General features: G+C 42.4%; 1 protein-coding gene across 1 annotated transcript in view; it reads left to right on the top strand.

Moving 5' to 3' along the window:
* KDM5B (lysine demethylase 5B) overlaps window positions 1-12,072 on the top strand; it is a 47,165-nt gene that overhangs the window by 4,506 nt on the left and 30,587 nt on the right. Inside the window, exons 2-4 of the mRNA XM_068659725.1 lie at window positions 8,557-8,634; window positions 9,885-10,007; window positions 10,856-11,026. Coding sequence (XP_068515826.1) covers window positions 8,557-8,634; window positions 9,885-10,007; window positions 10,856-11,026 — 372 coding nt within the window. The remainder of the gene's footprint in view (window positions 1-8,556; window positions 8,635-9,884; window positions 10,008-10,855; window positions 11,027-12,072) is intronic.

Raw genomic sequence — 12,072 nt, 5'->3', positions numbered from 1 at the left:
AAATTGGTTGTGTTGTCATGATCTGAGATCTATAAACTATAATTGAGCATGTTTCAGTATTCTAATTACAATAATTGTTATTCTGCAAAATTGATACCACGCCGAAGGAATCACAAATTATTTCAGCTATTAATGAGAAATTATAATGAAGGATAGGTTTCTAATGGTCTTTCAAAACCTCAAGCCAACAGTATGTAATTTTCATAAAGGGTCTAGAAGAACAAAGGAAATTATTTTGTATAGATCACAGGTTTATGGTAGGTGCCTCATTGTTACAAGGTGATCCCGATTGCCTAATAAACACTGGAAGATACGAAACAATAACCACTACTTGAGTAGGACTCCATGTGAGCTTTTACCTTTAGGAACAAAGGAGCCTGGACCAGTCTTAGAGGAGGGGGGATTGCAGAAAAATAATTGAATCCTTGTGGAAACGGGTCTGATGTTAGGAGAGCTGCTTTGGGTAAATCAGCGAACGCAGCTCTTGAATTTCCTGGTAAAGAATAGGAAGATGATTTTACCTCTAGTAGCACGGTTCTGAGAAGAGTGCCGCATTTAGAGTGCTGCATTCATCTGAGAAATTTAAAGAGATCTGACAATTAGAGCGGGTGTGGAGAAGTGTCGAGAAAGTTCTGCACACGGAAGAATGAATTTGAAAAATGTCACCATACCACGGCTCGAGCGGGGCGAGCTGAAGGCACGGGGGCTTCTAAGAACTGAAGCTGTTGTTCCGGGGCACATTTTCAGGAACAGCGTTGATTTAGGCTGCTCATTCAGCTGTGTGGCCAGCCTGCTGAGGGAGCTGGTCTGGATTTAAAGTCCCTTCTGCTTCCCACATTCCTCCTTGATTTTATTTATTTTTTAATGGAGAAATAAAGCGATTTCCTTCAAGCTGTGGACTAAATGCAGTTAACTTCTGGCACACCTTTGTTGAGGGAGATGTAAAGCAGCACAGCTACACCAGGAGTTAATGCAGAGAATTGCTCTGGTTTGCCCTAAACAGGAAGCTGATGGTGGTGATCCCTCGGATTTGATAATGCGCAGAGGCTCGGTCTGTTTATTTTATCAAAAAGAAAACAGATAATTACAATACATAAGCAAGCTTCATAGGGAGAAAATGATAGGTACAGCATAGCGTGGCAGTCGGGTTGAGAAGCGCCGGCAAGCCGCTGGTTCCTGTGGAGCCGGAGCCAGGTTCACTCGAGTTGGGTAACAGGACATGCATTTTTAACAGGGAAGGTGATCGGCTGTTAGGGGAAAAAAAATAAGGGAGACGATGAGTTTGCCACCTTCTGACACATTCAGATCAAGAATGGGTGTTTTCTGGAAGAGGTATCTTGGTGCTGAGGCTCCTGTTTACAGGCTGTCAAATTCTGGTGAAGAAAATGAGGTGCCACTGAAGCTCTTCAGGAGGTCTTTACGTGAAGAATTTGCTATGTTCAATCCAGGGGTTATACTGTGAAATAAGGTAAATCCAGAGCAGCTTGTTTATCGGTGTCCCTGAGCTTTAATTATCAGGGAAATATGGAAAAGCAACATTATATTACTAACGACAACTGTTCCGTGCAGCGTGACCACTGGTATGTTTTCTGCAGTTCAGAAATGCTGAAAAAATGGAGTGTACTTGAGGAATGATGAGAGAATATCCTCACCTCGAGTCAGTCCCTTCCAGCGTGGAGTTCAGACGCTCTGTCTAGCTCATAGAAGATTTCAGATGAAACGATTTAGTCTGAAACTAATTGTGAGGCAGCAGTGCAGGGTTTGGGGAGTTTTTGTTGGTTTTCTGTTTGCTTGTTTAACTTGAGAGACATAAACAGTGTCGGTGAGCTAAAAGCTGAAATTAGAGCTTCAAACTAAAAGCAGCCCCCTCCCCAGCCATGAAACTAATGCTGTCCGTGAGCAGAACACATTTATTATGCCTGTGTGTCCAGCAGGATGTTCCTTCCCTCAGACCCAAATTTCTGGGTCACTGCTGGGACCTGCAGGGCCAAGGGCTGTGTGTGTGTGCAGGAGGCCAGGCTGAAGGCCTCGAAAAGCTGGGGAGAACCTCTGGGTTCATAAAACCTGCCACCCTTCCTTACAGGAGCCTAAGCAATGGTCTTCACTTGAAGTAGGTGCTTTGCAAGTGAAAATAATCTGAAGGGAGAGCCTGAAAGGCGAGTTCAGGTCTTTGCTGAGCCGGAGAGGAGACCCTGCCCAGAGCTGGAGCCGGCATCAGCTGGGTGCTGGTGCTGGAGATGGCTCTCGTGTGTCTGTCTGTTGGGTGCCTGCTGTGCCTTAAGATCCTCCCATAATCTGAGTTAAACTGGGATTAAAAATGGTTTTGGAAGCTGGTGGTTGCAGCTGCAACGCGCTGGGATGGGAGAGCTCCATGAGCAGCACTGTGGTTATGCCTCTCACTGGTTGGACATGTTATGGAGGTAGCAGCAGGACCAGACCAAAAAAATGAGACCATCCACAGCCTTTGGGCCTTGAGGGAAGAGTGGCGGAGCTCTGGGGGCTGATGCCCTTCAGCACTGGCAGATGAGCCTGGCCCCACTCTGATGCTAGGTGTGGTGGTAGGGTTATGAATATTTAAGACTTGAGAGGTTTGGCTGAGAAGTTTATCCTAACTAAAAGCACATTCATTTCAGTTAAAAGCTAATAGTCTGTGATTGCTTCCAGCTCCCCACCTCCAGTGAAGACAATGCTGGGTGTGCCGCTCCTATAGGCTCCACCAAGGCTCTCTCCATATTGTCCCTATTCACTGCCTCATTCCTCCTCAGGATGGTGGCACTTAGCAAGCTACTTAAGGGTCCATCCTTCCCAGAGATGGAGCCCGAGCTTTGTTCACATTGAAATGGTTGCTTTCCCCCCACATTTTTTTTCTCTGAACCAGCATTTAGGTTGGGTCTCTGCAATCACTTCCCAAAAAATGGGGGAGCAGAGCTGGAGGTGCTGCCCAAGTGTCCTCTCACCGTTCATAGGCAATAAAGCTCCTGTCTGACCCCATCCCAGGCTGGACTCATTTATTCACGCTCAGGGAGTCCCCAGATCTCCAGCAGACAGATCTGTATGCAAACCCTGTTGCCTGTTTTGTCCTGCTGTTCAAATCCCACTGTAGTTTCTGTCCACTACCCTTGGGTCCCAAGGAGAAGCCAGCTCTGACACTTGAGAATCATCCAGTTAATGTGTTTTTCTGTTTCTCTCCAAGTTTGGAGCTGGCACAGGAAACACTTGGGTCTGGAGAGGTGATCCCCATTGCAAGCTCATCTTTTTGGCAGCAGTTCTCTGTTGGGAAGGGTTCATGTTTTTGTTTGTTTTTCTTTGTTAATCTGTGGTATGTAACAGAGCCCAGTTCAATTCACTAAAAGAAATACTTCAACAAGCTCATTTTTCTGAAGAGTGCTGCATGTAACCGGTATGCTACTTCACCCAAGACCCTTTATCAGCAGGGAGAAATTCAGTGTTTTTATTGGAAAAATCACCTTCTCTCCAAATGACAGAGCGAAGACCGCATCATCACAAACTAGGTTAGCTGGTGATTGGAGTTATCAACTCATGTTAGCCTTTTAACAGGGTCAAAGAGGGATTAGTTCCCCTTCCAAAGAAAGCTTTGTGGATGACCCACTGACACTGCTGGGATGATAAATGGTGGTGCAGACCAGTTTTGCATAGATTCTCTGATGATCTGAGTGTCTTTTGAATGTGTTTTTAATACATCCATAAAAACACGAGACTAAAAAGGACCTCCTGAGTCACCCAGTCTGCTCCTTTCCTCTTGGAGCCAACGATCGTGTCACACCTTTGTAAAGGCAAGATCATAGATCGGGGAACAAAGAATGTAGGTCAGGCATACAGGGTGGGCATCCTGGGAAGCAGGGAATTGCTGTAGTTAACTGAATGAATTCGTGTTTCTATGGCAAGAATTGCTAAGATATTCTTTTGGATCTTACTATGAGACATTGTCTAGCAAAATAATGAAAGAGACTTTTTTTTTTTTCTGACATTGGAGAGATAGCAACTAAAATGCTACTTGTGATTTTCAAAAGGTGTTGGAAGAAATAGGAGATGCTTCAGAAAAAATCCAGGGGAAAATCATTATTTGCAACACTAGAAAGCTGATTCTGTGAAGAGATGTAAAAAGATACGATTTGTTTATTGAAAACTATCTTGAGCGTTGCTTCCAAGAAGTGATCAGGAGTAGCTTCTTGGACATTAAGCGAGCAAGATTTTTGATGGAAAAAACTGAGATGGGGATGGGGGAAAAAGAAATAGTGAAGCTAACAAAGTTGTAGAACAGCTTACCCATGACAGTTCTCATTTGCTTGAATTTGGAGAATTGGGGTGTTAAATTTGAATTAGTGAATTGGGCGGAGGTACAAGATTTGTCAGCCGTAGTTACATGAAGCTTGTTATCTCTTTAACAGCGAATCTGGAAGGAAGAGTATAGAAATAGTTCTCCTAAGCATTTGTAGTCTGTAGTTTGCATTGGTACTTTAAATATTAATGTGATCCTGGGAGTTTGCCTTCTGCATAGTTACATTTGCCTATAAAGTTTGTAGAAAAGTTTCAGATTTTGATGTCAGTGTATTTTTTGCATGGATTTGTTCAGGTTTATTCTGCCGAGATCTGGTTAACAAATGCAATCTAACATAGGCAAATAATTTTGCTCATCTTTATTGCAGGCTTCTTACAGTCACCTACGGACAATAGAAAGCCATGGAGTCATTTCAGATGAAGAGTCCGTGCACTATAAAAACTCGTGATTTTGTAGGAAATTCAGTTCTTCCTTTCTGTTGTTTGTTGTGTATCCTTAACCTTAGTGCTTACACTGGTTGTTGAAAGTAAGCCAAATCGACCTTTTTAAACATTTATGTTTTTTTAAATAAAAATAGGGGGTAGGAGGGGATCCAGACCAGTTGATACTGAGGACCTTGCAAATGCACGCTGGATGCAAAAGGCAAGTTTTACAGACTTTCCAGCAACTGGCTTAAGGGAAATGGGCCTGTGGAGCTGGTTTGTGTGGGCTGTTGTCTTCAGCACAGCTTGGCGTGCGGATCAGCAGCCTGGCAGAATGAGCATCGCCACGAAAAAGCTCCCTCTTGTGGTGCTGCTGCATTTCAGAGGTGCTTTTTTTTCCCAAACATATGCCTTGTAGCTCCACTTTTAATGAAAGTTGTGTTTATCTTAGTAAATTGTGGTTCAAATTGCATGTGAGTTTTTTGTTGAGTAAATAACATAGTTATTAAAGAAGAGTTATAAGAATCTTGTTTAGGAATTGAGGCAATTGCCATATGCTGGAACATAAGATGCGAAATATTATTTTCATGGGTTATACCAACTTCTAATTCAGTTGAAATGCTCCAAATCGAGCTGTTTGTGACTTGAAAGTGAATCGGTGATAGTCAGGATTGCCTGTTCATCACTCATGCTGTAATTTCTCCAAATGATGCTTGCTGTGTATCTTTAGCTCAGACTAACGTCGTGTGAAACGGGTTCTGCGATAAATGAGGTGTGCGGTGCTGTGGTTCTGACGCCAGAGGAGCCTTTTCATAATAACCAGTCTGACCTGCTGTATAATGCTTAGCATGTATTTCCCTCAGCTCTTCCTGCTTAGAAAAAAAAAAAAGTCAAGAGCTTTACAGTGAGCCAGAGTAAATCCCGTGTTACCTCTCAGTAAGCCAATTTACCGTATCTCGACAGGAGTTGTTGCAGTGACTTTCTCCTTGCTAAAAGTTGCACTCTTTTACGGCTGTTAAATTTGCGGTGACCGACCCATCTGCCTGCTGGACTGGGAGCCGTGTATCGGGTGGATGAAGTTTGAAGCTGCTCTTGGTAAAGCAGCTGACGTGCCACCGCAGCATTCTGCTCTGCGTATTGTTCACTGCTGTGTTGTGAAGCCTAAAAACTAAAAGGTGTAGAAAATACTGTTAGGGAAGTCAGTGTTGTCTGGAGTCACGTGAATTTCCCCCAAGAATATAGATAACTAGTTTGTTGTTGGAGCAAGTGTCTTTGGCAAAAAGGGGAGAAGTTCCCAAAATGTACCCCAGTCAGTAATGAGTAAGAGATGTGTGCAGCTAATTAGCTAGCTCTGGAATAGTTTGTTTCTGTATGCCATGTTATCAGTGAGGTGTTCTGTTAGATAATGCACATCAACTTCATTTGGTTTCATCATTGGAGAGGAAAAGCTTGCTTCTGTCCTGTCTGAAGACAGGCACCTTCCTAGCCGTGGATCTTAGGTCTTTGCCTGTCCTGCAGAGCCTGGTGTCTTTCTGTCTTTCAGCATCAGCTGAAACCTGTAGGATCAGGTGGGAATCTCGCTCCTCCTGTTGTGTCCCAGTGGCACCCAGCTTTCTGCCCAGTAACAGTGCCATAGGTGGTGTCATTGCCCTGCATAATCCGAATTGTCTCTCTTACTCTTTTCATTCCCGTTTCCTGCTCCTTGCTCTCTGCAGATTCCTTTTCTGGGTTGTGGATGACCCATCAGCAGGAAGCCCTGGCTTAGTTAAGCAGCCAGTTGACAGGATTCTTTGTTTGCCCATCCTAAGCAAAGCACTTAGGATCTTACAGCTCTCCCTTGGGTGATTTAGTCTCCAGAATGTCCCATGGGTGTTTTGTGTCATTACCACCGATTGTCCTCCTCTGGTCTGGCTGCTGGCCTTCTGTCGCTGTCTTCATGCCCAGAGCAAACCCCAGAGCTGTGCCTACCTGCACTCGTGGAACCAGCTTGAAAGGCAGATTTGCTGTGCTGAAGTACAGCACTTCATTCCAGGCTGCCTCCAAATGTTCCCAGTCGTGTCTCACAGTTCAGTGGCAAGAAATGGTTCATCGAGTGTCTGAACATCACAAAAGGACGTCCTGCCTTTCCTGTCAGACTGGGGATTTTCACGGTTTGGTGGTCTGGGAAATAAAAGAGTCAATAAAAGTGGGGTTAATTTTATCCTTGTGAACATCGTGACATTGGAAAACAGTCTTAGTGTTGCTCACAGAACAGCAATGATGGAGAAGCACGTGCTGTTGGGAATTGACTGTCCTCTCGGTAATCTGCCATCCAGACCCCCTGGTGTCATCCAACTTCCAGTTCACGTCTTAATTTCAACCTTGCCAAGTCTTGATGTGCTGAAAACGCCTTGTAGGATCAGAGAGCTTCTCATTACCAATGTTGAGGTTTGGTGTGTGCTTGAAAACACAGAGCTTGGTTGCCTTCGTGCTCAAGTTTCCCATACTCTGTGGCTCTTGTGTCCCTTCCCTCAAGTTGCTTCTGCTGCGGGCTTTGCTTGGAGTGACAGCATGAGATTGTCACAGTACAAATTCAGCCTGCTTGTTGGTACATAAGATAATTGCCTTGCATGTCCCTTATGGTTATTTTTGACGCTAGTTTTCATATTAAGCCCTTCTGCTAAAGTAACAAATACTCTGCTTGTGACTGGTTTTATTTTTGTTGTCTGAGGCTGCAGGCGTTGAGGAAGCGCTGTTGTCTTTCCTGGTAGACAGCTCTTGTCTTCCTCTGCTATCAGTAGCTCTCGTGCACGTTATCTTCATTCTGTAATTAGCGATAATAAGATAGCTTTATATGTAATAAATTACTGTCAAGTTCAAATCAAATTTAATTTAGTTCTGTGAAGCTCCGTGTTGCCAAACCAACTGCATGTGATAGATGTCAGAGATGTAAAAGATAAAATTGCTTTATAGTTGTAGGTATAAATAACGCTAGCAGTTGCAGGTATTTTGTTTAAGTAATAATAATCATTTCTAATTGATCAGATTCCAGTTGTTCCAACATGTTTGCAGACAAGGAATTAAGAAACTCTTTCTGCTCTGTAGTGCAGCTGCAGAGCTAGCTGCTGCGTTGGCCTTCTGGAGCATGTAATGCCTGATACCAAATGCTGGTCTTCCCTGTAAGGGCAGGCGTTGTGTTTTGGATCATGGTTCATGAAACTCTTCTTTATTCAATGTTTTTTTTTGTGGTAACCACATGAATCTGTTGCTGTATCTCAGGATTGTTACTGGGTGTTTGTTACTCCCATCTAAAGCCCTGGGGAGGTTTGACTCGCAAGAAGGCAGCGCTCCTCGGTCGGATGGACAAAAAACCCTCAGCTGCCCACGGTTCCCATTTTGGAGTGGGGCCTTTGCAGTGATGGGGCAAACAGCCCCGGCCCTGCTGCTGCCGCCTGGTGTGTGCAGGAGGGGGACCGAGGGCTCCTTGAGGACAGGTTTTCCATTTCAAAATGTCATCTATTTCCCCATTTCAGTGTCTGTCTACTTGAAAGGCACAGTGACATATTGAAAGGCTGGGGTTGATGCTGCATGTTTCCCTGGCTATCTGTGTTCATAACGATGCGTTTTGGAAAGGGGTCAGCCTCATGGAGGCGGAGGGAGGAGATGGCTGCCAGCAGGGGCTGCACGGCCGAGAGCTGTGGTCCCAGAGGACAGTGCTGTATTCTGTGGTGCTGGGGGGGGCTTGGAAACACAAAGACCTCTCCGTGCTTCAGGCTTACCTGGCTTTTGAATGGACTACAAAGAAGTTTCATTTATTTTCCTGGTCTGTTGATGAAGCACTTCTTTTTTTTCCAGGACTGGCAGCCTCCATTTGCATGTGATGTTGATAAGCTTCACTTCACTCCGAGGATCCAGAGGCTTAATGAACTAGAGGTAAGCTGTAAAACTAAACATTGCTTCTGCTCCAGAATGTTTACATGTTCTTCCCCCCCCCTTTTTTTTTTCCAGTTGATTGTCCGTGAGCTCTGTTTGACTTCAGTTCACAGCATTCGGTACATCTGAACATCAGTTCTGAATTAGCACACACAAATCCATGTGTTTCAGAATTTACATGAAAACATACCAACCATAAAAAGTAAAGTTAATGCTCGCTGAAGGAACAACAATAACAAAAAAATCAGGCCTTTTCCACATAGAGGCATTTATAAGCAGCTAAACTCAAATTCTCAAGTGCCATAAATTTTGGTCTGCATTTTCCATGCATACAGCATCTTTTAAAAAGTAGAAGAGATGAAGCATTTACAGAGTGCTTTAAAAATAACAAGCCATTTGGAAGAAACAATTGCAAAATCTGGGTTCAGTTGGTGCAAAATCTGCTGTTCACAAGCACTTTGATTCACTGCTTTCATAATTCAGCCTAGAAGAAGGGAGTGGCGGCGAGTCCTGGTTGGCTCACTGCTGGTAAGAACTGGAATGATGGTGACTCTTTGCCTGCCTGATTTTCCTCATGAGCAGAGGACGCTTGCTTTTCAAAGACGTCATGATTATATTAAGTGCAGGGTAAGAGCTCAAATGTTGGCTTCAGGTGCAAGGGAAGCAAGAGATTTATATGGACATAGACTGGCTTAGAGCTCTCTCTGGAGCTTAAGAACAAGCTGGTGTGTATAGACGTGGCTGTTCTCTACCTTAAGCACAGAAAATTGTGATGAAATTGAAATGTGGCAAAATTTAAGGTACTACTCTTTTAACACAGCAAGTGTTCAATCAGAGCCCGATGTTACTGTGTGACGTGCTCTACAAACAGAGTAGTTGGCTTTCATTGCAATAACTGGTTTACTTCCTTCATAAAAATGATCCAAATGCAGTCTAACAAAAGCAACCTGTAATAAAGTACCTGCGTTACCAGGATTTAGGTCGTTTGTTTTTTTTTTTAGCAGTGATAACTTGCTGCTTGTCTGTTCTCAGTACTTTCCTAAATGCGTTACAAAAAGTTAATAAGTGACTTCAGGAAAGACATGATATTTGTACATTTTTTTTCCCCTGCATATGACGTGAAGGAAAAAATGCAAAATTACAATTGCAGAGGGAAAAGGCAGACATGCAGTAGAGGCTGCAACCTTATAAGCTGTGGGAAACAGAAGCTTTATCTGTATTTAGCATTCCATTCAATTCTTGTTTTTCAGGCCCAAACCCGTGTGAAGCTGAATTTCCTGGACCAGATTGCAAAGTTTTGGGAACTTCAGGGATGTACACTGAAAATTCCACATGTGGAGAGGAAGATCTTGGATTTATTTCAGCTTAATAGAGTAAGACTATGGAGAAAAGTCTTTCTAAAAAGTTGTATTATCCCAGTTTCGGGATGGTATCATAATTGATCAAGATAGGTTTGGGGGTATATCTAAGATGGAAACGTATTACTTTATTCAACATAACCTAGCTAATGTGACAAAATAATAGGAAATATAATAATTGTGGAAGCTTTCATATGAGCAGGGAGATTAAATTTCCAACTCTTCTTCAGAGCTGAACTTGAATACAAATTGAATACAAAGAATAAACTTAAGCTTAACTGGAAGAAGCTTCTGAACCAAGACAGCAGTGAGAAAAGACCATTCTATTAAGAATACAAGAGAACAATATCCAGTTACTTTTAGGATGAGGCTTGTTGAACTTGTGGAGGAGATTATGTATTGGGATAGCAAGGGATGGGATTCACTGACCCTCAAGGGTATGTTCTCTGTGCTTCTTTACGTTCAGGGGAGTGTTTGATTAGTTTTGAGCCTATTTCATAGTAAATGTTCTAGTGAGAAGAGCTGATTGTACTGTGCTAGAAGGTCTATTGGAATATGAAGTAGAGGAATGGCAAATTGCATCCAGAAAAATTCTCAGAAGTAGGCTGAATTGCTGTTTGGTCATCACATACAGATGCTGACTTGTTTGTAAAGTAATTCAAAGATGTTTACATGTCCTGATTAAGTTATATGTTCCAGTTACAGCTTTTGAACAATTGTTACTTTTTTAAAAAAATCTATACTTCTCTCTTTTAAAATACACATTGTGTTGTTGTCCTTATCTTATTTAAACTAGCAATGCTTTCCATAAATGCTGCTCATCTTAGTATTAAGTTTATAATCATTCTATTTTCTCTTTTCAGCTAGTTGCAGAAGAAGGAGGATTTGATGTAGTTTGCAAGGAGAGAAAATGGACCAAAATAGCCACTAGAATGGGATTTGCTCCTGGCAAAGCAGTGGGTTCGCACATCCGTGCGCACTATGAGCGTATTCTCTATCCTTACAACTTATTCCAGTCTGGAGCTAGCCTATTGGTAAGCTATTTTGTAGCTAACTGAAGTCCAGTTAATTTAGCTGCCAGTCTGTTTATTTTTTATTTTTTGATGGCATATTTCCAAAGACTGCATTGTTTTATGGCATGTAGGTGACGGTGAGCAATTTAGAAAACCGTAGTCAAACTTCTAATCAAAAATATAATTTTTTAAATCATTGCTAAGCTGGATTCTTAAAGCTTATTGACTGGTTTGAATTCTGTGTTTCTGTATTTTCTATCTATAGTTTACAGCAGCCTCGTGATAACATGCTAGGGAAATTGCTGTGACAAAAATATTTTGCCTTGCCTCAGAGGTGTTCATGCGAAGCCATGGAAAGTAGTACTGTTTTCTGGAAGCACGTCATTGAAAACTTTGCATTTTTGTTCTGGAAACCTTTAATTCTTGAGTTGTTGTTCTTCCAAAGTGGTGTGTTTTGTGACACCTGTCTTTGGTTTCATATTTTTGAGATGCAGTTACTCAGGGAAAGAGATCTAAAGGTTAGAAAGCAGTTCACGTGGTGCTACACTTCCATGGAAATGTAGGTTCCCTGTGCAAGTGCCTTAACGTACAGTTAATGTATCATACAGTTCATGGTTTTCTCTGTAGTGGACCCTTTCAGAATAGAAAAACATTCTCAGATGACTGCTTGTGATTTCATTTGATGAGGTCATGCTTCTTTTTAAATGTAACTTTCCAAGCTTTCTCTTGCAATTGACACCTGATATTTTTTTTCCAAACTGATGTGTTTAGTGCATCATTTAATTCTGGAAAAGCCATGTTGGTATGTTTAACTTTGCTTTTTTTAACTCCCCCCATAAAATCTGTTAAAATATTTCCCTCCCACATGTGGGAATGATGTACATTTTTAGTGAACTGAGAGAATCCACAGAAGTCTTCTTTTTAGCTCATTTTCCACTCAATTTTTTTTTCTTCCTGATAATGTTGTCTTCCAACTGAGTTTGTTTTGCAATTCATTTTTTAGGATGAATCTCAGATGAGATTCTGTTTTGGCTTTCTTCCATGTGTTCACAGTAAGTGGTGCTTTC

Source organism: Anas acuta, chromosome 24, assembly GCF_963932015.1.
Source record: "Anas acuta chromosome 24, bAnaAcu1.1, whole genome shotgun sequence".
NCBI classification, from domain to species: domain Eukaryota; kingdom Metazoa; phylum Chordata; class Aves; order Anseriformes; family Anatidae; genus Anas; species Anas acuta.
This window is presented reverse-complemented; position numbering and strand designations above follow the sequence as displayed.